This window comes from Podarcis liolepis, assembly GCF_965112155.1.
Source record: "Podarcis liolepis genome assembly, chromosome: 2".
Taxonomy (NCBI): Eukaryota; Metazoa; Chordata; class Lepidosauria; order Squamata; family Lacertidae; genus Podarcis; species Podarcis liolepis.
Window position 1 is genome coordinate 13,796,220 of NC_139555.1, and position 27,886 is coordinate 13,824,105.

At 44.9% G+C, this 27,886-nt stretch overlaps 2 protein-coding genes across 4 annotated transcripts in view; both read right to left on the reverse strand.

The window, feature by feature from the left end:
- Positions 1-27,886, reverse strand: part of PRR13 (proline rich 13) — a 114,849-nt gene that overhangs the window by 54,957 nt on the left and 32,006 nt on the right. The gene's annotated exons all lie outside the window — the stretch shown is intronic.
- Positions 455-27,886, reverse strand: part of SP1 (Sp1 transcription factor) — a 29,271-nt gene continuing 1,839 nt past the window's right edge. For all 3 annotated transcript variants that reach the window (XM_083490008.1, XM_083490009.1, XM_083490007.1), the window contains exons 2-6: positions 26,999-27,087; positions 24,716-26,156; positions 11,098-11,266; positions 9,403-9,602; positions 455-7,779 (exon numbers count right to left, since the gene is read on the reverse strand). In XM_083490008.1, the coding sequence (XP_083346134.1) occupies positions 7,466-7,779; positions 9,403-9,602; positions 11,098-11,266; positions 24,716-26,156; positions 26,999-27,087 (2,213 nt within the window). In that variant the 3' untranslated portion in view covers positions 455-7,465. The remainder of the gene's footprint in view (positions 7,780-9,402; positions 9,603-11,097; positions 11,267-24,715; positions 26,157-26,998; positions 27,088-27,886) is intronic.

A 27,886-nucleotide genomic window follows, 5' to 3' on the forward strand; every position in this document is an offset into this window, starting at 1 on the left:
AATAAGAATGCAGAGAAGCAAGCCACAAAAGGTTCGTGCTGAGTGTCCACAGATATGGATACACTGTTGAACGCGGAAGGCCAGGCTGCAGCAATGGTCGGAAGTGATTTACGTCAACTTTGTTTTGCAAGAAGGTCACAATCCGCCCACTCCCCCCCTGGATTTTCACTAGTCCTTTTAACACTACATGGGTCTTGCAGGAGGAACATCAAAGGGCAAGGATGGAGCTAAAAGGATAGAGAGTCCTGCTGTCAACATGAATCTTGACCTAACATGTGAGGACTGGAATAACAGGGCTAAAGAAGCCTGAGAAAAAGGTTAGAAACCAGAGTTATTCAAGGCGGAAAGTTTGGGGGCTAAGCACGCACACCACAAAATATTAAAGGAAGGCACATGTTTATGTTTGTGTGTGCAATATATACTGCTCGTGTGGCTAGGCAGATTAAAAACAAACTCTGTAAATACTTGTTTTATTCCTTTCATTTAAAAAAAATTGTAATCAGTATACAAAGGAGCCAAACTACTTTAATCTTTGTACAAAAATAGCACTTTTAAAAAGTGTTTCAGACATCATTACATCGGGAATTGGATTTTTTTTTTTTAAAAAAAGAAGCACATACATTATTACAAGATAAAACAAACAGTCTTTTACACAGCTAGACAAGAATTATTTTATTGCCAGTGTTACAGGTTGGCTTTAAGTGTCTGCAGAACTGTGCTGTTAAGCACCAAAGACGACTTGGATCGCTACCCACCTTCCCCCTTCCTGGGAGAGGTGACAGAGGCAGCCAGGTTACTGCGGAAGAGGATTACAAAGCCACTGAACATAATGAAAAACGTTTATGAAACGTTAGCGGAACCTGGGAATGGCAACTGGGCAGAAACTCTCATTCCCCTCCACAACCGCCCCTTTCCATTGCAGAGCATGCAAAAAGTCAGCGCTCTCTTCCTTTCACCTTTGGACCGGGGTAGGGGAATAAGTTAACTGCTGAACTCCAGCTGCCCATTTAGACTGGACTGTGACAAGATTAAAGCTAGACAAAGCTGTTTGAAGGCACAGAACGCGACAGAAGAGCCACTGAAGGCTGATGGCACTGGCTTGGCTATATAGAACCCTTGTATATAAAGGAAAAGGCACGTCTGATTCCAGAAAGAACATTGTAAGTTATTTTAAGAAAATATAAAATAATAATAATAATATACAGTCGTCCCCCCTCTCCTTTCGCTTTGCACGTTTCGGATTTTGGGCCACTTTACACAAAATCAGAGGAATCAAATAGTAAAGCTTTTCCTAGATCCACTTTGCAGTTGCATCTCTGAATGATTCTCCACAAATAAAGCCACCCGAACCTAAAGTTTATTTAAAGTAACAAACAAAAAGCCACAAATGCCCCCAAACCCCAGCATGTCAGGTGTGGATTCCTCTCCTGGACATGCTAATTTCCGAAAGACGTGGATCTTCCTCTGCCCTCAATTGGGGGAGCAATCAATAAGGCAATTCTCCAACACACCCAAACCTCATCAGCAGCCTGAAGAGGTAGCCCAGGGGGAAAAACCAACCACTTGTGACTTGTTTCGAGTCTTTTGTTTTCAGTGTGCGTACAGCAAAGGATGCTTCTATCTAAGTATGCCACTAGGCAGTGTGTGTATGGGCTCAAGCAGTGACAAGTCATGAGAGACCCTCACAACCGGCACAGACAGGCAAGAGTCACGGTGCCATTCTGGCATAGGTCATAATCCTGCACTAGCCATGAAGCAGACACATGTGGCAATTTGGACTGGCGTTCTCCAGCCTTGAGGTCCCTAGATGATGCGGGGACTGCAACTTCCATCATCCCTGAGCGTTGGGCTACGCTCATCTGGGGATGGGGGGAGTTATAGCCCAATATTGTACTGGGGACCCCAAGGTTGAAGAACACTGCTGCAGACGAATCCCTTTTTGAAACCTCACAGGAAGTTTAAGATGCTTCCGGTCTCTCCCCACCCCACCCTGTTGCGCCACAGAAGCAGGCGGTGTGAGCAGGCATGGCTAGGAATGAAGACTTCCGGAAACAGAGCCCTGACCTGTGCGGGGGACAGGGAGTAGACCAGGGGTCGGCAAAGTTTTTGTGGCTTGGGCCGGTTCACGGTCCCGCAGACGCCATGGTGGGCCTGAGTGCGAGTGTGCGCAAATGCTATTTCCAGCGCTCCTTCCGGTGCGGAGGAGGCGTGTGCAGCTTCCCATTGGCTGCAGGAGCTTCCTGCAGCCAATGGGAAGCCGGCCAGCGTTGTGGAAGGCAGTCTCCGCTCTGCTCTGCGCCGGTTTAGCGTGGCGCACGGGAGCCAAGCGGGTGGGCGGCGGGGGTCCATGGGCCGGTTAAACGGCCCCCATGGGCCTTAGGTTGCCGACCCCTGGAGCAGACACTAGGTAAGTAATATCAACTCCAGCTTGGCAACAGGAGAAGCAGGAGAGATGCAGAGGACACAGGTGGAAGTCCATATCCCCTGGGCACCACTGGCATGATGCAACCACAGCACAATGCTACTAAATAGTGCCACTCTGTCCTTCACCAGGCTGTCTCAACTTAACGGCCACTTCCATGAGAAAACTAAAAACTTTAAAAAAGCAAGCGTCATTTTAGAACTCCCCACAAAAGGCACTCATAGTATGTCTTTTTTCTTACAATAAAACTTTTGCTGCTGCTTTGCTTAAAGATGGGGCATGATAACACATTTCAGATAACTTGCTATATTGAGAGGACAGGTAGATGGGATACTACCTGAGTGGAGGGCGTTTTCTAGGGAATGGGGATGGATGGATAAAGGGTATTACTTGGCAAAAGCAACATAAGTCTGGTAAGAGAGCAACCCTGGAGGTTCTGCTAAATATTTGGAATACTGCCGCCGATAAAGTTACTTTGGAAGATGCCTAGAACACTTCGGCTTGTTTTTGGACTTCAGTTCTTGCAAACAGATGAACAGAGAGAACCAGTGGCATTCTGCAAGCAGGTGCAACAACTGCTGCCCCTGGGGCATCTCAAGTTAAGGCACCGTTTGTAAAACATTGGGAGATACTGCATTCTACCAAGGGATCTAGAATTTCCGCTATTTCCAAAACATGACCCCTCCAATGCATCTAGTTTTGAAAGATCGTTAAGATTGTTGGGTTGTTTATTTAAAAAAACACACAAATACTTTCAATAAAGTAGAGGGATTTATAGCAAGAGCTACTTCCCTTCCTTAGGGTTCTAGCCAATGCCAATCATACTCAGAGCAGAGCCACTGAAATTCATAAACGTGACTAACTTAGGTCTATGCATTTAAATGAGTGTACTTTGAGCAGGACTAGCATTGAACAAAACAACCCTTAGTGTTCAAGTTTCACAGTTTTCCTATACTTCTATCATGGGCTGAAAACACCTGGTTTCTACTTTGTGACCCCTGTGGTATAAGTTGGGCAATAGTGCTCTTTAAAAAGAAAAAAAAAACACTGCGAAGATTCAGCAAGTAAGACCAATATATCCTTTGGGGTGGGCAATTTGCTACACAACACTCCTGATATAATTGACAACATGACAAAATTCTAGTTACTGGCTACCAATGGATTCTTCTCCTATGCCACACTGAGCCTGAGATTGAACAAACCACACTCAGAATAAAGAAGAAAATGTCCTATGGATTTTAAAAGAAAACAAGTTTCCTTAGCTGCAGAAAATCTGTACAAGAAGATGAATAGGCAAATACTTTTTTTGCAGATTGACAAGGCAGAAGACCTATAATGCAGTCCACAAGGATGACTGGGACAGGCCACAGCGATGCTCACTGTTTTCTAAACAGTGAACACCTGAAGTTCCATTAATTCCTTAAGGAAAAGCAGCTTGAAAATGGGTGCTGAAGACAACTGATTGGAAATCAACACCTTCTGGGCATTCTAGAAGACACAACACGGCTCTCTGGCAAAAGGGGAAGCGTTCAATGTACAGCATATTAAAAAGAGATCCTTACCATCTCTGTCAATATAAATTTGAAGCACTGGGACTAAAATGGCAGACCCAGAGAAAAACTAAAATTAAGGACCAGAGGTTTCTGTATTATTGCTTATCATGGGGTATTTTACTTCCCTGTCTCCACCTTCCCAAAGCCTGTGTTCAGTCATTTCAGTAACAACATGGTTAACCTGACTTTCATGGAACGCTTAAGATCCATCACTGTAAAAGCAGACTTGCTCAGAATAAACAGCCACTCACACTTTTAAAATCCTTACTTCCTTGGGACAATCTATCTCTGACCTGACTGTACCCAAAAAGTCCTTTTGGCACAGAAAAACGTCTTGCTTTTGAAGCAACACTGGTTTGGAAAAGGTGCCATATAAGGTGATCTTGCAGCAAGATCAATCTGTTTGCCAGATCAAATCCAGCAGAGATATTAGAATGTTTTCAAGAGACAGTTTTCATTCACACATGCTGAAATAAAACCCCTTTAAGCCATAACATTTACTACTTACAATTTCACTGGTCTTTCTACAAGTGAGTGAATGCATAGCGTGTACAAAGTGATAATCATACTTGCTTTCACACTGGGGTGCAAGTTTTATAGGTGCAATTCCGAATCTTATAAAACTGACAGAAGGATGTTTCTAGCAGAGGCTCATCAATTTATTTCGATGTGCATCTCTGAGGATTTGGTGCATGCACACTGAAGTGAAAATATAATCAGAGGTTTTTCACTGGTGTGGAGGAAGAAGCCAAGGTATCGGCATGCCAATGCCTCATTTTCTAGGCTGGCACAGGAAGTTCCTATTTAATAATGCTCAAAACGCGCACACAAATTTTGGCATGAACTGTTTCCTATGATACAGCCCTGCTCTTTGCAACCCAATATCTGCATGACAAGATATAGTGACTGAACTAAGAGCAAAATGATAACAGGGGGTGGGCACCAAGCTTCACAGAACCAAGAGGGGGAAGTCCTTAATACTTCTGTCTCAATGAAAAGAAAGCTAAACCGAAGAGCCAAGCTCATAGGGCAAAAAAAAACTGGATAATTCATCCACGCTGCAGAACTCACAAAATATTCTCATACCAGTTCCTTTTCCCCCTAATACGGACAGTTTCCTGTCTTATACCTTTGATCTAAAGACCGGTTTCCATTCTCCCTCAGCTCAACAAATACTGCAGGCCATGCAGGAGATGGCCTTATGGTCTGAAACTGCAGAAGATCATGAAAGCATGACTCCAGGGGCCTTGCAGACACAGCCACCCGGTCAGCAGCAGCAACTACAAGCTTGATTCTGGCAAACTCCTGACGAAATGAGATGGCAGAGTCATTTCCTCCACCTCTGCCCAACAGAAACACAGCTCTACGCCAGTCTTCCTAAAACACTGCATGCTAGCATCAAGATCTGACGGCTGGATTAGGGACAGAAGAGACACTGGCTGGTAATTTAGAGCATAGTGTGTATTTTCTGGTGCTACTGGTGTGCAGGGGGACGTGGCAAAGTGAAATAAAGCTGGAAGGCAGAGGTAGAACAAGGCAGAGAAAGGAAGGCAGCTGGGTGTGCCGGAGAGTGGAAAAGCAGTTAGAAATGATTTGACTTGGTCACTGCTCTTGAAAAGCAGTTTAGGCAGGACTTGGGGCCATGGCAGTGACAGCCAAACATAATGGCTGGCTACCAAGTCACGGACCCCTGTGAGCACTCTAAGGCAAAGATGGGTGGCCTACGCACTGCAGTAAGCATCATTCTCCTGCTGAAAGATGTTAAAAAGAGACAGGATGCCTGTAAAAGCTGTCACCTTCCTGAAATTCAGTATTTGCTATTTTCTCTTCACTACTTGAAGCGAAAGCAGTTTGCTTCAATAGCCCAAGGGGAGAAGAGATGACTTTTAATTAACAGCTGGGTAAGACGAAGAGGAAGAAGAAAGGGTAAGGCACTGGCGGAGTATGGCCAACTGTGGTGATGCATAGAATGTCAGGCTGGTTCACACTGAAGCCCAGGGCTCTGGGGAAATGTTAAAATACTGCTAAGTACAGAAGATCAAAAGGCCCCGTTGCTCCTCAAAAGGCACCCTCTCCCTTCTTCATTTATTTTGGCCCTCACACATCTTCTGCAGCTTGCTGAGAGCCAACAACACCCAGTCCCAGCTGCTGCATTTCCTATTCATACTGCACCCACATGGGAATGCACAATATTGCAAGGGAGCTGAATGCTACCAAAGGCAGTTTAAATAGAACTGGAGAAGTGCAATGCATTTGCTTGAGGTTTTAAAAAATAAACACAAATCCAAGATACCCATCTTCCTTTCCTATTTGGTATACCATTCACCTACCAAACAGACAAAAACACAACGAGATACAAAGCTCTAGATCTATCTTGTCCCACAGTACACACTTCCTTGGCTCAGTAAAGAGCTCACCCTTTCAAAACACACACCACCATATATGTAACATGCTTGGCACATCATCTGCATGCGTACCAGGTTACTTGGGCCTCAGTTCCATTGCAGGTTTTATTATACGAGATTTTGACTGATTCAAATCAGAAAGTGAATAGGGCTTGTGAATAGGGCTTGTGCCTAATGTACAGGCCTAGAAGTGACTGCAGCAGCAGAATACATCTTAATTGCTTACCTCCCGCAACAAAATCAGAATAGAACATGTTTCAGGTCATGGACCCTACCACATGGCGGCGTGCAGGGTGGGGGGGGGGGGAATAGCTGATGTGCACAGATGCACTTCTCTCCAAAAGGAGAAAAATAAGAATTAAAACCAAACAAAAAAACCCCAAGGAAATAAAGTTAAACAAACAAACAAAAAAGTACCCAAATTATTGTTTTTTTTTAAATGGGGGTTGGAGAGAAGAAAGACAAACCTAAAAGCCAAGCATACAAAAAGCTAAATTTATGTTTTTATACTTACAATGTAAAATTGCAATATAGCATCTGAACATAGGCTTGAGCACCACCTAACAGCTCAAGGAGTTCCAAGTTAAGGCATCTGAACAACGACCAAAGACTTTGGTCACAGCAATTTTAACCTCTCATCAAAATGAACATATTTTATAGCTTTATATAATTACAATAATAATAATAATAATATAGATTTATTTTTCTGCTAAAAAGTATTTCAATGATCATATACATTTAGAACCAAGGCATGATGGCATCTGGGGTACCTAACAAGGGGGTGGACTTTTATGGGGGTAGGGGGAGGGGAGAGCAAAACAAAACGAGTCAAACAGCTCAGGGCCATCTCCATCATTTCCCCAGGTAATCACATCAGGCATCTGAGGGCTGACCTGGACAGCAAGCAGGCCTTATTTTGCAAGCAGTATTCCTGGGAGACCACAATGGGGGTTGGAGGCTGGGTGGTGCAGCTGAGTCCCTAATCTTTCACCTTTTGTGTAATGAAAGATCTCATCCCTTGGACCCATTGCTACCTTGAGTATCCCACGTTTGCACAACACCTCCACCACGCAGTCCGCGGTGCCTCAAAATCCATTGCCGCTGATGTTGATTGACTGGAGATCTGCCACTTGCATGACGTTGATGCCGCTGCTGGCAAGGCGCGCGATGCTTTCGGAGCAGATTGCCTCCATGGCCACCATGTTGGTCGCAATTAAGGTCGAGGGTGTTGCCCCGCTAGTGCCCTCTGCTGAAGCACCGGTGTCCATGGAGACGGCAGAGACGTCCATGGCCACGTTGTTGGGCCCCTTCTTGTTTTGGTGGGTCTTGATGTGCTTGGAGAGGTGGTCGCTCCTCATGAAGCGCTTGGGGCACTCTGGACAGGCAAACTTCTTCTCCCCTGCAGAAAGGAAATGAGGATGAGACTGCATAGACCCCCCTCCACACTCAAAAGGCTAGAGATCAAAGCCCTTCCACCAGCAAGCACTTGCTTATAGAAAGTGAGCAAGTGGTACCCCAAACCAGCTGGAATCTGGCCTCTACCACCACCCATGCTCTTGTGTCCTTGTCTGGATTACTGTAAGACACTCACAAAGTGGCCTTTGAAGAAGGCTCTAAAGCTTCAACTAGTGTGGAATGCAAGTGCTTGTGTGTTGACAATGTCTAGCTATACACAGCACACAGCACCTATTTTAGCAGATGAAATTGTTGCCATTTCCTTCTGTGTCCAAGTCAAAGTGTTGGTTATTACTTTTATAACCCTAAATAACTAAGACCCAGCGTTGTGCCAAGAGAAGCCTTCTCCCAGCAAACTTCCTTAAGATCTGCAGAGAGGGCTTCGCTTTGGGGAAGACCCATGTGCAAGGTGAGATGAGCTAGCACACCGCATGGCATGGCCTTCTCTGAAACAGCATCCATTCTAACTGTCTTTTTCGGTGATATCTGCCTTATGCCATCTGCATATGTCTGTTGCTGGGTGTGTGTGGTTTTTTTTAAAAAAATGTTTTCATAAGCTATTTCTAATTACGTTTCCATTATTGCTCAAGTTTATTTGCCGATTTATAGTAACTTTCATCTACCATTATAGGAAACACGTTTTTAGTAGTATTAATTTTAGCTTCAGCAAATTTTGGAAAGCAACTGTGTTTTTACAAACGATATGCAAAGCATAATCTGAAAAAGAAGCTTCTAAAGGAATGTGCGTAGTGCAACATTTAAAATGCAATGTTCTGGCATACAGTTACTCCACTAGCTGTAATTCTTAATGTGTTATATTTCTGCTCTAATTGGGACACAGCTTAAATGTGGAGTGACCAAGGGTACGGATGCTATAAAAATAACATCTCCCCATTTCTTAAACCTGGGCAATATCCAATGAATGTGTTCTGTCAGCACAATGATTTATGTTTGTGCAACAGAACTTCCTCCAAATCTGTTCTAGGGGATCCCCCAAATCTTCCACAGCAGATTTAGGGAGGGTACAGTGTATGGGGGTGAGTAGGAAAGGGGGGGATTCCCCACTGCAAAAGCAGTAATCCTTGTGCTGGCAGGACACATTTGCTGGATACTGTTCCTGTTTGTGAGACCATAGCCTGAAGACTCACTATATTTTAGTAAGATCTAATTTATATATTTTAACTGCTGCTATATCTGTACTGTCCCTGTTCTACCGAACTGCAAATTTAAATGTATCCCTATTGTGTTTCATGACTTCCCTGATTTTGTATGTGAGCTGGAACTGGTCTGTGACCAAAATAATTCATTCATTCATTCATAGCCTGAAGAAGGGTCTTCAATCCACAGCAGAGAGGGTGACTAGCTGCCCTTTAGAAATAACTCTGTAGCAGCTGGAATCCGGAGTTTATAAGAAACACATAACTAGGGAATTCTGGGGTTCCGCTGGATGAGATCAGCCTTGCATTCACAAAGGGTTCCAACATTCCTACAGCACTTGTTCCAATCATTCCTTTGCCGTGAGCTGATGGTGCTGCTTGTTCAAACCACACTAGATCCTTGCACTTACCTGTATGTGTCCGCTTGTGTCGCTGCAGTTCATCGCTGCGTGTGAAGCGCTTGCCACAGAACATCCAGGAACACACAAACGGCCGCTCTCCGGTATGCCACCGAAGGTGGGCACGCAGATGAGATGTCTTCCCATACACTTTCCCACAGCCTGGGATGTGGCAGATGTGCTGCTTCTTTTTCCCTGGATCCCCAGTGCCCCTAAAAATAGTTCCATACATAGAATCCTTTTAGTATTTTTGGAAATACTCAGTGTATTTTCACTAGACTTATGTTTAAGTGAATAAATCCCAGTTATATTAATGTGCTTTCTCAGTCTGTTACGTCTTCTGAATCCCTTCCCAATTCTCAGTCTTTACCTTGAGACCAGCATCATGTTACATCCTGCACATCTCTAAAATGTGTGTGTGTGTGTGTGTGTGTGTGTTGTGTATTTCCAACCCACTTTAAACCAATACAATAATATAACAGGGATCTCCCTTTAAAATTAGATGCTCTACAGCTACACAAATAATAAGGCCAACGAGACCACTTCCTATCAGCCTCGGAATCAGATTCCCACAATAGTGGGCAGTTATTTTTCAATTCTCTCGAGCAGATTTATAGACTAGCCTGTTCTAAGAGATCAGGAAGAGAGTCAATAGCTCCTGTAACTACAAGGAGACAATTCCCTATCTCAAATGCATGTGCTTTAAATTTTTCTTTGCTGGTTTAAGTGATGGTTATTTCAATTGCAAGCCACCTTGAGAGGCCTCTAGTGGACTGAAAGGCAAAATGCTGAACAAACATATCTAAGCAGGTGCTCTCTGCTCATCTATGGCTAATATTTTAAACAATGGCCATAAATTACCTCGTTCCCACCCCTACCTTTACTTTGCACTAATTGCTTGTGCAAGTTTCATGTCCTGAATACAGGCAGTTTATGTTTAATTGCTACAACAAGGAAGTTGAGTTTCTGTAGCACGGTTAATTATGCTCATTCATTGGAGTGGTATAGGCAGATGCTACATTATTCGGCTCTGGAAATGTGATTTATTTCTTTTAAGCCCCGATCCATAATTGGGTGGGGAAATGTAGGAAATAAATGGGACAGCAAAATAAATGCAGATGGTAATGGAGGAATCATGCTGGATAAGAGGTGGAGGAAAGAATCCATGGGTACTGTTGGAAGGCTCCCCACTGGTTCCTAGCACCCAGAAAATGAACACCTCATTTCCCATTGAGCACCAGGAGCAGCTTGATTTGGTTAGTATTGCAATGGGAAGCAAAGGCAACATAAGCCTGATTGTAGCTCCCCGTCACGTAACCCTAGCAAAACTTTGGTCTACATGGAGCTACAAGATGCACAACTTCACCTGAAACCACCGACATCGTACCCAGGCAGCTCTAAGCAATGAAATCTTGCAGCAGGGTGAATGTGGCTAAGTCACAGAAAATAAACTGGTTGAACAAATCATTCTCTCCCACCCCACTCACATGGAACCCAGGAACTGTAATTTTGGGAGGGAACAAGGAGGGCTGGCTACCCTCCTGCAGATATTTCTCCTCCTCCTCAAAACAATTCCCAGTATTTACTTGCTGCTATGAAAGTCCTGGATGCAAAAGGTGACCAAAGAACTCCAAACCAACTCCATCTCTCAGTTGCACCACAGCGGACAACACATTAATGACACATGCTATGCCTGCACAACCTTACCTTCCTTCGTTGTCCTTGCAGTAGGGGCAAGTGCATGCTTCTCTGCGCATTCTTCGACCTTGCTGCGGCTGAGCGTCCGGGCTGGCCTCTCCTTCTTCAACGGTTGCCCCATCATCAGCCAGCCCGTCGCCACCAGTGCCGTGAAGGCTGAGGTGGGTGTTATGATCACCTGCGGGAAAACAATTTTGCTTTGTATTTCATTATCAAAATGGCAATGGTACACACAACCTACAGAAAAAGGACAATCCGGTTAAAACCAACACCACATTTGGCTTTTCAGTTTAGCTGTCTGGGTAGTTTCTCTCCCCATCCCACCCCAAAGGAAATGAGAAAATTACTCTTTGGAGTGCAAATGGAGAGCTTTCACATTTTCCAATGAGGAACAGTTATTGCATCTCTCACAGGCAACTTCCAAAAAAATACCCATCCACATGTTGCCCAATGGTTCTTTCCCCTCCTCTCCCTTGCAGCCCCCTATGCACTCTCAAAATCTGCTACAGGGGCTTGGAGGTCCCCTCCAGAGCAGATTCCAAGTGCTTGTGCAAGGAGGAAGGCAAAGTCCTGCTGTGTGCACAGTGCTTCTCTGTTTTGACTAACTGCAGTTCATCATTAAGCTTGAAACTGTGGTTCATCTTAACTATGGTTTGTTGAAAGCTAGCTACCTTCATTTAAACCACAGCTGAGATTAACCACAGCTTGTCGGGTTCAGAAGACACAAACTGCTGCTGATCCAAAACGAGGTGAACACTTCCTAACTCCTTGTAGCCACCCTGGAGGACAAAGCAGTACTTACTCAGTACTGTTGTCTAAGAATATGAAAAATATCTGAAGCTACTAAATCCCCACCACTACAGTAGGTTGCACTGGGGCCTAGATTCTTTTGAAGTGTAAAGTTTTTACCTTATGTATTACACATTACAGCTTTGTTCAAGTTTCTTTGTTTGGGAACTTACAAAGTGCTGGGCTTAACAGAAAGATTTTTTAAAGTATCCGTTTAACGGGAAATGATTGTAGTAGCACCCGGGGAGCTAATCTGCAAAACAGATGCGAACCATCCCAATAATAGAGAGAGAAAAGGCAATAAATACAGCAGGCTGGGAGAGAGAATAGTTTAAGTAGTGCTTCTCCTAAGGAAGATATCAGGGGGTTTTTTTCCTGGGAGCCTGCTAGCTGGCTAATTACTATGATCACAGAAAGCATACATAAAGTTGAAAAATCATCTGTTAACAGCCCATGCACCATATTCTCTCCTCCTCTCTCTCAAAAGCCAATATCCAATTACAAAAACCATAGGAATTATAGCACAACACTGATGAGTTTTCAAATGCAGGCAAGGATATAAAACATTTTGTAAAGGGAGGGGAACCCTGAATGAGTGGGACACTTTCAAGCCTATCAATTTTAGTTTCCATTTTATTGGGCCATTCTTATGCTGTCATCTAATTGCTTCTTCCATAACTTCCCGCTACACTTCCCAAATAGTTTATTTTCCTACAAGCTTCGCTGCTTGATTATTTTCACGCGTTGGGGGGAGTGAGGCGGGGAGAGGAATATCACGCAAATCGTAACAGATGCAAAACGCAGCAGGCTGAGCAATCTGTTTTCAGAGGCAATTAGCATATGCCAGTAGTATGGTCCAGCTCACTCATTTCCATCGGACCAAGGCATACATAAAGCCGTTAGGAGTCTGCAATACAAATTGCGCAGTTAGCTCTGCAACGCGGCTTCCATTTAAAAGAAGATACACAATCGCTCCTTAAAGCCATTGCTGTCAATCAACCTGCAATACATCTCAAGAGTATGGGACAAAAATGCACCATTGTCTAAGGTGGGTGTGATTCTCAGGTAATGCTGGGGGCGACTATGCCATAGGGGTTATCTAGTAAAACGCGCACACACTCTGGTCCCAGGTTAGACACTCAGCATTTCATATAGTGCTTTGAAGTTTTCAAAGTATTTCAAATGAATTATCCTGATAATCTTGTAACGGCACAGGCCAAGCCTAGTATATTATTCTACACTGAAAAGAGGGTGGAGGGCTGAACACCCTCACAAACAACTGGTGCATTATACGATTGAGAACTAGGCGTTAGGACACTCATCTCCACCGCCAGCTATCAGCAGCTACCTCTGACAACCCTTTGTTGTGGAACAACAGAAAGAGAAGGCTGCTGCCCTCATGGCCGGGCATCTGAGCTTACAAGAGGCACCTGGTTGGCCACTGTGAGGAACAGGATGCTGGCCTGCATAGATCTTTGATCTGACCCAGCAAGGAGTATTTGTTTATGCCTGGGTTGCTGTTTTTTTTGAGGGAGGGGGGATTTACTGAATACAAGGGTGTGTTGGAAACAGAATTGTAGCGGTGGAAAGGATCCCCTGAGGGTGATCTAGTCCAACCACCTGCACAAAGCAGGAATCCTGCGCACAGCCATCCCTGGGTGGGCTCGAACCACCAACTTTCTGGTTAGTAGCCAGAGACACTGACCTATTGCACCACTGGAATTATTTTATCTCTTCACTGCATTTTGGTCTAAGTAATATGTTCTCGCCTCCCTATTAACAAGCCTATGTGTTGCCCGGAGTAGTCACATGCCGTACAAGGAAGTTCTGACATCGGTAACACCGGATAGTTGCGCAAACATGAGACCTGCTAAACCAGTATGTCTGAATTGTAAACTGGACCTAATTACAACTCCCAAGTTTTTGTTTATTAGCTCACCACACTAAAGAAAAATCTGGTTCCAGGCGGAAATTTAAAAATGGTACAATACCAGGACTGTCAGCAAAGAGACATGGAATAAATGTGAGGAAATGACACATTAAAATAAATGAAGTATTGGTGATGAGGCACAAGATTTACATTAATACACTATTTTAAGAAGAGGCAAGCATATGCAAGAAATACTTACTGCTGTGTAAAACTTTATTCTGTTTACTTTGCGAATAGTAATAATGAGCTTCAAATCTAGTTTGATTCATGTGCCAAGCAAATTGCAATATTAGGTACTGGGATCCAACACAAGTTAAAATGTGCCCATTCTTTTTTATTTGCTGTTTCTTGTAGCCATAGAAACATCTGACAGAACTAGTGGAGCTGGTTCTGAGTAAGATTACTTCACTTTAGTTACTGAACCTTTTTTGAGGACTACACTGAGATTTGAGACCTACTGAAGACAGTGACGTTGGCATACACCAGTCTTCAAAATCTGTGTTGGGGTTCTAGCTCTCAGTAAAACTTATATGTGTCCAGATGCCTGGCTTAATTTGCTTGCAGTTAGGACTATGAAGTTACTCAAGATTGCGTATCTTATTTCTAACACCAGGGGAGAGTTTGGGGAGGCGGGAATCTATGGAATATGAGAACCTGACGCCGGCTTCTAGGAATCTGAATTCTGCCCTCCAGCGTCTGTTGCTGTACACTTATAAACAAGTTGCATTTTAAGGCTTATTTGCCTTGCCTTTTGTCCCCACATTACCTTACATTAGAGGCAGGAACCTTTTTCAACTTGAGGGCTGTATTTCCTTGTGGGTAACTTGGGGGGAGTGCATGCCAGTGGTGGGTGGACAGGGCCAGAATAAAGGCTGCATTCCGGCCACAGATGTTTCTACACACCTCTCCATCCAGGCAAGCAAAGTACTTAAGGAGGGCTGGTAGCAGATATGGATTGGAGAGAATCCTAAAGGCCACATACAGAATTGTGGAGGGCCATGCCTGTTGCCTGCTCTTGCACCTAAGGTTCTCAATCCATGCCTTGGTGCAGATGGTAGTTGTTTCCTGACAAATCCTCACTTGGGCAAATTGCTCCTGGATTCTTTAATTCTTATTTTGTTGAGAGTTTTATCTTGAAGTCAAAACCGGCAATGCCCTCTAGCAGCCAAGGGATAAAGTGCAGTCTCTGCACAAGCCCCAGCATGCCCCAACTCCTGTTTCAATTTCCAAGCCTCAAAAGAAGATACGCAAAGAGGGGTACAGAAAATTCTAGATCCCAATTACTCGACTACAGTGGTGCCCCGCAAGACGAACGCCTCGCAAGACGGAAAACCCGCTAGACGAAAGGGTTTTCCGTTTTGGAGGCGCTTCGCAAAACGAATTTCCCTATGGGCTTCCTTCGCAAGAAAGCCCATAGGGAAATCTCCAGGACAGCGGGGAAGCGCAGCGCGTCTTCCCCACTGCCCTCGGACCTCCTCCGAAGCCTGGCGGTGGGGTGGAGAGACCTTCTCCCCGCGCCAGCCTTCGGATGGCTGTCCTGAAGACTTGCAGTGGGAGGAGGGTTTTCCTTCCCACCGCCAACATTCAGAATGCTGTTCTGAATGTTGGCGGTGGGGAGGAAAAACCCTCCTCCCACCGCAAGCCCCGGGAACAGAGGAGAAGCGCTGCGCCCCTTCCCCTCTGTTCCCGTACCTGTCCTGAAGGCTTGCGGTGGGGAGAAAAGCCCTTCTCCGCACCGCCAGCCTGGCAAGCGGTTTCCATAGGAACGCATTAATTGATTTTCAATGCATTCCTATGGGAAACGGTGCTTCGCAAGACGAAAAATTCGCAAGAAGAAAAAACTTGCGGAACGAATTAATTTCGTCTTGCGAGGCACCTTCCAGCACTAAAGTAGAAGTCACAGGTGTTCTCTTATCAGGCATTTGCTCTTTTACTTTTTACTTGGAATGCCTGTGTACATCTGGACAATAATACACCTCACTTCCCTAAGGTTCCCTATACCAGCTCACAATCCAGATCCAATTCATTGCAAGTAGCAGAGATGATGGCTGAAGAAAAAATATTATGAAAGCAAGCTTTAAACCGCAGATTAATCAAAGCTTTGGCTGATTCATCTGCAGGGGCAATTCTAAACAAAGTGAGGCTGAGAGTTAAGGGCACACACATTTTTATTTCCTAAGGCTATTTCCATTACAATACAAGATCACTAAATAGAATGGAGACAATATTATGCCCTCCACTCAAAAACTATGTGATATTCTTTGCTTGTAAAGTCCCCAGTTCCCTTTCCTTTTAATATCTCAAAAGGAACCTATATTGAAGTCTGACTTGTAAGAGGTAGATGACAGATCAGTTTGAATTACCTGCACCATCAAGACAAAATGAGTGTATACCACAGTTTGCCACCCAGAAACATTTAAAGAATAAAGAAGTTAGGAAGTGCCCATGTGGCTATCAATTACAGGCCAACCCTTCCAACAACGTCACGGGTAGTTTTTGGCTAGCTAGACCAAAGTAGTAGCAAATGGCTAATTGGATAGAAATCAGATTCAATGAAACTGGAGCTGGAAGAGAAGCAGGATGCCCCAGGGAAGTCTGAACTCTAACCTCTTAGGGTGAGGTGGGGCTACGGATAAATCCAACAAGGGTATCTGTAGAGTTGGCCAAGGTGCAGGGAGGGCTGCAACTCAAGGCCTTCAAAGGCTACAGCTGCTAGCTTGGGGAGGTCAGGAACAAGCAACTTCCCCAGTCACTAAGGCCACTTCTCTTGTTAGGCAAGCTGAAACCAGCTAATCCTCAAAACCAAGAAGCCTAATTCAGCTATCCTCCCTCTCACGGTGTCTTTCCTGCTTATCATCCACTGAGTAGAGAACTGAAAGGAGAAAATGAGGGCATGCTGCAGAGGGCAGTTCTTGCCCAAGAATCCTCTGGTCAAAGTTCACAAAGTTGCTAAACACTGATCTCTCTACTTTATTGCATGCACACACAAAATTAACACTTTCTTCATTCTGCATGAAGTGCTAAGACTCGAAGTCTAAAAGATTGCAGAGTCATCAATAAGAAAAATTTGGTAACTTGGGACTAAAAGCCAAAAACCTGTCAATGCTGTGTCAAATGACTAGATGTTCTGAGGACCTCTCCTCCAAATAAAGAGAGTTTTGCTCAACAGCTTTATTTTAGGGTTGGTGCCAGCATACATGTTCACAAAGCAGACTGGAGTGTTACAACAACAAAAGAAGCCAGTATTGCCCCATACTTCAAGTATGAGCTAAGGAAGAATGCAAGAGGAAGGATTAAAATGTGTCAGGTTGTTATTGTTTTTACCATGTGTTACCAGGATTCCTTTAACTTTATGTTTAATGTGGTGATCATGGCCAGCCATTTGGAAAGTTTGCCATGAACAAGATAGCACAAATTCAGTGCTTGCTGTGTTATATATGAACTCCCCCCCCCCCGCCAACTGCCATCAGAAGAGTAAAGGTAAAGGGACCCCTGACCATTAGGTCTAGTCGCGGACCACTCTGGGGTTGCGGCACTCATCTCGCTTTATTGGCCAAGGGAGCTGGTACACAGCTTCCGGGTCATGTGGTCAGCATGACTAAGCCGCTTCTGGCGAACCAGAGCAGCGCACGGAAACGCCGTTTACCTTCCCGCTGGAGCGGTTCCTACTTATCTACTTGCACTCTGACGTGCTTTCAAACTGCTAGGTCGGCAGGAGCAGGGACCAAGCAACGGGAGCTCACCCCTTTGCGGGGATTCAAACTGCCAACCTTCTGATCGGCAGGTCCTAGGCTCTGTGGTTTAACCCACAGCGCCACCTGCGTCCCTATCAGGAGAGTAAGGTAAAGGTAAAGGTACCCTGCCCCTACGGGCCAGTCTTGACAGACTCTAGGGTTGTGCGCTCATCTCACTCTAGAGGCCGGGAGCCAGCGCTGTCCGCAGACACTTCCGGGTCACAAAGCTGCTCTGGCGAGCCAGCGCAGCACACACGGAAACGCCGTTTACCTTCCCGCTAGTAAGCGGTCCCTATTTATCTACTTGCACCCAGGGGTGCTTTCAAACTGCTAGGTTGGCAGGCGCTGGGACCGAGCAACGGGAGCGCACCCCGCCACGGGGATTCGAACCGCCGACCATGCGATCGGCAAGTCCTAGGCGCTGAGGTTTTACCCACAGCGCCACCCGCGTCCCTTCTGATCGGCAACCTTCTGATCGGCAAGCCCTAGGCTCTGTGGTTTAACCCACAGTGCCACCTGCATCCCTATCAGGAGAGTAGATGGGGGCAATTCTGTGTCAATGCAAAGCTCATGGGTCTCTCTCCTACACTCCAATCCAAGGGAACCATGTGGCTTCCCATTGATGAACTCACCCATAGCACATCCCTTACAGAAAGCATAGACTCATAGCGTTGGAATTGACCCTGAGGATCATCTAGTCCAACCCGATATGCAGCTGTTTCATATGGGGATCAAATCTGCGACCTTGGTGTTATCAGCAGTATGCTCTGACCCAGAGGTATTCAACCTTTTTGAGTCTACAGCTCCCTTTACCAACTGCATTCTTTCTGTGGCACCCCTATGGGGTTCAGGAGCCCAGTTATGTCACCCCTTGCCTGCAAAGCTGGCAGCCTCCCACCCTTTCTCAAACACCCTTGTGGAGTCTTCCCTCAGCCTCCTCTCCCCTTTCCTTGGGAGTCCTCTGGGCAGCTGCTGCTGCCGCCCCTGGTCTTTGAACTGCAACCCCACCCCCACCCCAGAGAGAGGTGCCTCCCAGAGACACCATTCGTCTGTGGAGCTTATAGCCAGGGCTGCTGCAATAAACAGCTGTGCAAGCCTTTGGGAGGCAGAGATGTAAGAAGGCATCAGAAGAGGGAGGGAAGGAAAGAGGGGCAGAGGCCAGTGCTGCCCGTGGCACCCCTGACCATCATTCAATGCACCCCAGGGTGCCACAGCACACTGGTTAAAAACCACTGGTCTAACCAACTTAGCTATCCAGCTGTGAAGAAATATCTATGCCAAGATAACTTTTTAAAGTCTCATCCCTTGCACAACAGTTTTACAAATAAATGTCTTCCACTGGACTATCAACACGATTAAATGCCAACATTAGCTTATGGGAGTTGTAGTCCAATAACATCTGGAGGGACACAGATTCCTAGTCACCTTTGGGTTGAAAGGAAGCAAGCACCCAAACTAGAACACAGTCATGCAATTTGCCTTAGTGCCTTGTTCATGGCCTAACGGCACAATGAACGTTTGTGCAGAGCCACTGAAAGAACAGAGTTGTCTTCGGGCCTAGACATTCTGTGTACTCAAACACTCTTTCCTTATTTAAAAAACACTTCACTTATTAAATATTTTGTGCACTAAAAGAGGCAAGAGCCCCACATCTCGCCACAGAGAAGTTGAAAGTTGCACTGTTAGCTCCTGAACAAACAACTTGATTTCAGAAGCTTAACTTTCTAGTTTGCTTTATTTGAAGAACCATGCCAGAAATAATTGGGACACAACGCATATGTGTTGTGATCTGCAAAACTTACTTATTATTTCACAAGCATGATGAACTGCAGCTCATATATATGCTCCCTTTGATATATTTTTTTAGTTTTTAAATAAAACATAATAATTGTTCTAAACCTCACACATGGCTACCATGAATTATCCCTTGGAATACATTTGCTCTCTAGTTGAGCAGAATGAATTAAATATAATTTTCGCCTTTTGGCTCACTGCTCTTTCTTTAACCAACATCCTTGTCTCTCTTCAAACTTGCCATTCAGTGTGTTTTAATTTCGCAAACTAGCTCAGTGTTGGCTAATCATCATGCTGAATATTAGTAAGCCATACTCAATGTGGGGTTCTATCACCGGAAGTGGCCTGGATTACACTAAAACAGTAGTTTGACTAGTCTCACCTACATGATGAATCACACCTTAAGATGGCCAAAAGTGACAGGTGGATGGGACCCGAAATTTGGGTCTCCAGCTGTTTTTGGACTACAATTCCAATCATCCCTGCTAGCTACGGATGATGGGAGTTGTGGTCCAAAAACAGCTGGAAACCCAAGTTGAGAAACCCTGCATCAGGTCAATAGGATGCTGGCAACTCCAAGGGAAGTCAGAGAAGAGGAAAGGAAATGAACGGCTAAAAGCAGCTATAACATGAAGGACTGTGTCAAAACAAGCATTCAAAGAAACCAAAATAAGGCACATACTGGAGGCACGACAACCATGCCCTGTTCTCAACTACCCCATATTCTACCATCACATTCAGTAGGCTCAAAACGGGCTGTGCACATGCAGGAATGCAGAAAAGTGGCAATGGGCATTGAATTCAGCTTTGTAGGGAGCTGAGCCCCCCCCCTTTTTTATAAAAAAGGTGTTTTAATTTACCCCTTGCGGCTGTGAATATATGTTTGAAGTGTGTGGGCAATGCCTGCAGAAATCTCAGCAGCCAGACGAATTGCTCAATAAGGCTTCCTGTGGTCAGAAGGCAGAACTTTACTGCCCTGGAAACATCCTTGCCCATGATTTACAGAATGAGAAACTGTTAATCAAAAATAAATTAAGTAAATATGCCATTTTTGTGGGCTACAGAATTTCACTTTCCTTGGTGCAGAGTTCAGACTGTCTCAACGTATTTTTGAGGACACAATATTCTTATAATAATCTGAATGTGATCTAGCCCTCTCAGCATGAAAATCTGATACACCACAATGTGAGAGAAGCAGGATGTACACTAAACCATGACTACTAATGAGGGACACATTTGCAAACAAGCAGCTATGTGGAAAGATGCCAAGAACAAAAACCTCACCTGCAGTTCTGCACGTTACAAAAACAGTTTTCCCAAAGCAGCTTAATTACCCTTTGTGAAAGAAAGAGAAGCTAAACTCGGCAACACTTTAAAATCATTCTCTGGTTCTCCAACTCACTGGAGAGACTTCTTTTCAAATGCACTACTTAATGTTTAAACATGCTCCATTCCCAGAAACCAATGCAAAATAGGAGCAAGAACAAACAAGACAGGCTTTCCAAACAGAATTACTTTTTCCAAGCAGTATTAGATCTCTTTCAAAACAAGGCCGCACATTTTGAGTGCCAACAGCTAGTTTTAGAGTACCTTTATACAAATCTATGGTCTTGTTTTTAATCTACTGTCTTAAGAGTAGACTGTTTGCAACAGAATCATGCTTTTTGCTCACCAGTGGCCCTTTGTAACAAATGGCAGCCTTTGTGCCATTCTGAATGCTACACATTTCAACAGTGATATCATAGCCATACTGCATCCTTTCTTTGTCTTTCTAAATATACATTCAAACTACCTCCACACTGTATAGCTGCGTAAAAACCTCCTTTATCCTATTTATTTACTTACAGCATTTGTACCCCATACCCTATCTCGCCACAAGCTTACAATAAAAAAGTGACACTAAAGGGAAGAGGGACAGGGAGGGAAGAGGAAAATCTAAACCTGAACTAAGGCACCAATTATTAAAGAGTAGTTCCTATGATGACCAGCTGTCAGTTCAGGGGCAGGAGGTGCCTGATGGAGCTGGTCTCTCACCCCAGAACTGATGGAGTGAGCAAGGAGGCCTGATGGAGTTGGCCTGTTCAATATGGTTCTGGGGCTGACAGGAACTGTAGTTTGAAATATCCGGATGGCACCCAGTTGGCAAAGGCTGCTGTATGCAATGCCCTGTCTTTGCTGGACTGATTATGAATCTGAATGGTTAATGTCACCAATTGGTGAGGGTCAGTTATGAGTTCCTAGTTCAAATCTCAACTTAGCTCACACAACTATCCTTTGTCCAATTGCCTAAGAGACTTGTAGGAGAAACAGATGGAAACTGCACAGCTCAGGACCAGTGGTGTCTAAACTTTTTAAAAAGAGGGCCAGGTTTGATGAAGTGAAGGGCTCTGAGGGCCAACCAAAGTTTTTGACCTTTTTTTTTAGGGTTGAAGTTGTCAATGGTTTTTTAGGATTTTACCCCAGGAAATAAACTGCCACAGGAACCAGATTAAACTGACCGGTGGCCAGATTAGGCCCCCTCGAAACAGACTTTGAACATGCCTGTACTACTGGAAAACTTAAGGTCAGACACTTCAATGGTGGCCAGACGTGGCCCTCTAGCTGTTTTTGGACTAGAACTCCCATCATCCCTAGCTAACAGGACCAGTGACCAGGGGTTATGGGAATTGTAGTCCCAAAACAGCTGAAGGGCCAAGTTTGGCCACCACTGCTTTAGGTTTTCTTTTTACTACAACCAAAAGGGCTAAAACACTTTATTCTCATTTTTAAGACATGCAAATGCAAAACAAGGTTTATATTTGCAGATAATGTGACACAAAAACCCAGTTATTACCCACAACCTGACACCTATCATATGTAACAGGCAGGCTGAGACTGGGCTGCATTGCAACCAAGTGTTATACCCACATCTGCATTCGTGAGGGCAATGCACCTACCAGCTACATCTTAGCAATAGCAACCTTCCTTCATTTCTGTGCATGTTTCAGAGCAAGTCTATAGAACCTCTGGCCCTCCAGATGTTACTGGGCTCCAGCTCCAATCAGCACTAGCCAGAATGGCTAACAAGTCAGTGGCGATGTAAATTGGGAGACCAGAAACATCTGCAGATGAAATGATTCCCCATCCCTGTTTTAAGCATTGCAGATCCTGGGAGTAGCCATGGCCAAGGACAATGAGCTGTTGGTTCACACATTATTTTGCTTCTATGATTGAAGACATAGGTCAGACATCTACAACAACAAAGAGCGTCACAGTGACATGTGGTCTATCCTTGGACTATCTGACTATCAAGGTCTGGTGAAGGACATCATCTTTGGTAAAAGCAGCACCGCCCTCCAACCGTCTCCCTGGAGCTCCTCCTCCTCCTCACAGAAAGGAAAACTTTTTGGATTAAACCACAAGTTTTTCCACTTATAATCAATAGCAGTTGAGGTGTGTGAGTAATATCTGAGTAGCACTAAGGCAGGCATCCCCAAACTCAGCCCTCCAGCTGTTTTGGGACTACAACTCCCATCATCCCTAGCTAACAGGACCTGTGGTCAGGGTTGATGGGAACTGTAGTCCCAAAACATCTGGAGGGCTGAGTTTGGGGGTGCCTGCACTAAGGGATATGGGAGATTATATCTCCCTCTCAGCAGCCCATACCTCAGACTTTAGAAAAGGGGAATTATGTTAGGAACTCTAAATACTAAGCTTCACTGTAACATGCAGTTTAGCCCTGTGTCAACAGCATACAATTTATTCATTTTAAAAGATACAATTCTGCTGCTTCCAAGTCCCAGAGGTCTCATCCTAAAGTTAATGTAATAAATATCTATTATCTTATGGTTTCAGATCTTTTGAATTCGACATCACGTCACAAGAATGAATGTAACACAGCTAGGCTACAACCCTGGACACACTTATTTGAGGGATACTCTGAGCTCATTGGCATTTGTGACTCAACACAGCATGTTTATTCTTTCCCCCCACCCGTCCTCTTCAGCTTCTGGAATTTCTCTTATTCCTCTTCCATATGTGCAATCCTGAATTCCCAGGCCACAAGGGTTTTACGTGCACATTCTTTGCCATCCACTGATATCACTGAGCAAGGGAGGAGTTAACAATGCATAAAGCATCCTCAGTGAACTTTGGAAACAGTGATCTCAGAATGCGGGAACACAGTGACTGGATCCCTAACCAGTGGCTGTATAAATCTTGTGTTATACTGTTACGTTACATGAACAAAAGGAGGGAAATTCCACATTTAAATGACTGATTGTACACAGGGAGCCTCAAAAAGAATAAATAAACAAACCACAGCTTGGTTAATGCAACCAGGCGGAGAGCCAATCACTTATGGCATCAATTTCTCCCCATGCCCTCAGACCCTCCAAACATGGCAAAGCCTAAGAGTTCAGCCATCTCTGTAGCCCTTGAGTGCAAGGGTTTGCTTTAGGACATTTTCTGCAGCTGGGTGGAAGGTGTTTCCCTGTAGCACTACTTAATCATGCTGTGGTGTGTGTGCGCGCGCTGCAGCTTTGTGGATCCAGCCAAACTTGAGGGTCTTTTCCATCTGGTCATCACTCCACCAGGAAGGAGGGAAGTGACTGGATGGAAAAGATCTAGGTGTTGGGTTCAGATTTGGTATTTACACATTTTGCAGCTACATGAGATCATACTACACAAAAGCAGCTTCTGTGGAGAAATAAATAAGAGAAGCATTTTTTTTACACTCCTCCACAACTCTATTATTTCAAAAATGGTTGCTGGGAGTGTGCCAGATCTGCTTTGCCCCTTGGCTGGTCACTCCAGAAATGGCCAGCTCTCTACATAGTCGCAAGCATCAAAAAGTATATTTATAGGCAAGCAGCCATCATAGCATTAACAGCCATCTAAATCTACCTAGAATATTACTGGGGAAAGCCAGCCAGATGGGCAGGGTATATAGAATATATTATTATTATTATTATTATTATTATTATTATTATTATTATTAGAAAATGAGAAGTAATAAATAGTCTGCATGGAAGGTCCCAACGTAAATTTATGATGTTATTATAACTGGCATTATGCCATGGAAAGATATGGACATTCTACAATTTTTACATTTTTAAAACTTTCTGAAACGGTGGCCCTCAAATATGACACAACCCTCAACTGGGCACTGTAATAATACGGCAAAGCCTTGAAAATACACTGATACACTGAATTGGACATTTTCAGAACTGGAAAGGCAACTGTACGTTTTGTAGTTTGTGTCCTCATTTGCAATCCTCAGCATGTTTGCACTGACACTTCCAATGCATTTCCACTAGCAATGAAGGGAAGAAACTTGCCCTTCTAAAATAGAAACTGATCTCAACCCCAACCATATGCCTTGCTAAAATCTCCCACTTACCTGTGGCATTTGTTATAGTGAGTGGAAGCCCTTGCAGCTGATGAAGCTGGATCCCAGATCCCAGGGCCCCCAGGTTAATGGTCTGAAGGCCTGGCACAGAGGAAAGCTGAGCGGCATTTACAGTGACGGTGCCACTGGGCAGAGAGGCAGAAGCGATGGGGGTCAGTGTTGTGTTGGTGCTCCCTGTCTGCCCCAGGGAGACTCCTTGCACGGGAGCCAAGGCGATTGTCTGAGCTTGAGGGTTCTGAACCTGAAGATTCTGCAGCTGAATCGTCTGCCAGCTCACCTGCCCATTTGGCCCCATAGTGGGTGTTCGAATAAAGATTGGACCAGCATTGGGGAGAGCCTGGATCTGCAGGTTCTGCAAGGCATCTTGGGTAGTAAAAGTCTGGCCAGCTTGCCCTCCTTGAACAAGCTGAGGCTGCACCAGGATCTGCTGCTGTTGCTGCTGCTGCTGGTTTTGATCAGCATCTTTCTGCTGCCCTTGCTGGACTGTCACTCCAGCCAACTGCAGAGCATCAGTATTTTGAGCACTTCCTGTCCTCTGAGGCGCCTGCACCTGAACGTTTGTTCCCAGAGTGCCGCTGGTGGAAAAATTCATGATGCTCAAATTACCTGTTGTGGTAGTGGTATTGTAGCTGTTGGCATTGGTAAAGAAAGCGGCAGAATTGGCCTGGGACACAGCCGTGCTGGAGGAACTGACAGAGGCGCCAGATGTTGCTGGTTGAGAGCCACTCTCGCTAGAGCCAGAGGTGCTTAGAGTAACCGACTGAGAAGTGGGTGCCAAACTGGCTGCAATGCTATTGACAGGCAACAAAGTGATATTGCCATTCAAAGCCAGGGGCACATTAGTGACATACTGAGTCTGCCCTGACAGGGCATTCACTCCCTGAATGGGGACAGCCTGCTGCAGAAGATTTGGCATGGCGGCCAGGATATTGCCTGTCCCCGACTGATTTGCAATGAGCTGCTGGTTCGTCCCAGGGATGATCTGCAATTGGCCATTGGCATCCTGTTGGACGCTGACTTGGGTAGGGGTGGTGGCAAACTGCAACTGTTGGCCATCCACAGTTTGAAACTGGGGAATCACCCGGTACTGAATACTGGGTATCATTCCTGGCAAGCCCGTGAGGACTTGCTGGCCCTGCATGTTAGGGGTGGTAGTAACCACATACTGCCCTGTGGTAGCAGGTCGGTTTTTGGATGACGAATCATTCTCGTCATTGCTTGTGTTCCCTTGGTCTTTGGGGGAGTCAGAAGTCCCAGAGGGAGTAGAAATTAGTTGCCAACCATTTGCATTCTGGGAGATATGAGTTGCAGCAGTGAGGTCCAGTTCATTTGAGCCTCCTTGTTGTCCCTGTGATCCATCAGCATTCTCATTGGGAGATTCAATCCTGCTGCATGTTGCAGCCAGCAGAGCCAGAGGGGAAGGCTGGGACTCCTATCAGGGAACACAAGACAGAGAGAGGAGGAGTCAGGCACTTGCCTCACTTTCCGGGGGTTTGTACAAAACAAGGAAAAGCTAAGGAGGAGCATGCAAGCAAGACAGCCTATTGGAAGCTGTTGAACCACCCACTACAAGCAGCAGAGACTGCAAACATCGGACTCACAAGCACAGTACAGATCAGCTGCAGGGAGAACAGCTTTCACCTCCAAGAAGATTTCTAACAAATACATCCTTCACCACAGTGTGACTTTCAATCACAAACAGCCTTCAAAACCCACAGAAGGCAGTGATGGCCATCAACCTAGATGGCTTTAAAAGAGGATTAGGCAGATTCATGGAGGATAGGACTATCAAAGGCTACTAGCCAAGATGGCTATGCTTTGCCTCCACAGTTGGAGGCAGCAATACTTCTAAATACCAGATCCTGGAAGCCATCTTCTTGTGCTCAAATCCTGCTTGCTGGTCACAGGCATCTGATCAGACACTGAACCCACAAACCAAAGGCACCCTGGGTAAGACAGCTGCACAGTCCAACAATTCTTAAATGAGGAAGTTCAAATTTTAAAGCTCACAGGGGCACTCCTAGAATTTGGAGGAGGGGCCTTTAATTAACCCACCATCTTCTATGACTGCAAACACTGCTCTATTTCCCCCCTACACAGTCTCCAAGCACAAAAGGCTGCAAGAATTCTAACATTTTAGAGAATGTTCATGAGGAATGCAAATGAAACTGTTAAATCCAATGAAACTGAAAACGAGAACGTTTCATCATCATATTCATCAAAGCTCCCCGCATACACACAGAAACCATTGCCTATTTTAGAACCCACACTTACCTGGCCCTCACAGTTCCGTCCATCATTACTGCAGCTTTCTTCTACCTTCTCAGTTTTGACAATAACCATTTCTTCTGAAATATCATGGTCTGCATGGGAATTGGGGGTGCAGGAAGGAAAAAAGAAAAGAGTGAAGACAGAATGGTCAAACACGCACTATAAAGCAAGCAGCTCTACCAGGAGGAAGAACACAGTTTGAAAATACAGATTTAAAAAATGGGGACTGAGCATTCTAAGTATGTAGTTACTGTTAAGTAATTCACTTCACTGCAGACAACTCAAAAGTATGATGGTTACGCACCCGGTGTTGTATTGGATAATGGAAAATATAAGTACCTTGCCTTTGGAAAATATGCTGAAAAGCATCTAGCACCCTGAAGAGCTAACCTTGAGTTAAGGTCTGGGGGCGGGGGAGCAGAAGGAAGAGAGTGTGTTGTGGGGCAGATGTTAGAGAAAACAGAGCACTAGTGTAGTGAACAGTGCTGGGATTGGACCAGGAAGACCCATACTCCAATTCCTGCTTAGCTACGAAGTTTATGAGCATCCCTGAGCAAGTCTCAGCTTGACATACCTCACAGAACTGTTCAGAGGATGAGAAGGAATGATATCATTAACTCCTTCAAGAAAGGGCAGGGTACAAATGCAACAATAACATCTCAGTTAGCCTTTAAAGGGCACCAACCAACATACCAGAAGGGGGTGATATGCATCATGTATCATCAATGAAAAATTAAGTCAGATGGCGGTGGCAGGGTAGTGGGAGGAGCTGCTGTCACATATGTGAAAATAAGATGGCCTCTCCTCACTGAACCAAGCTGTTGTTACCGGTAATCATAATTGTTGCTCTACAAACTCACAACCACCACATAAAGCAGGCTAGGCAAAGAA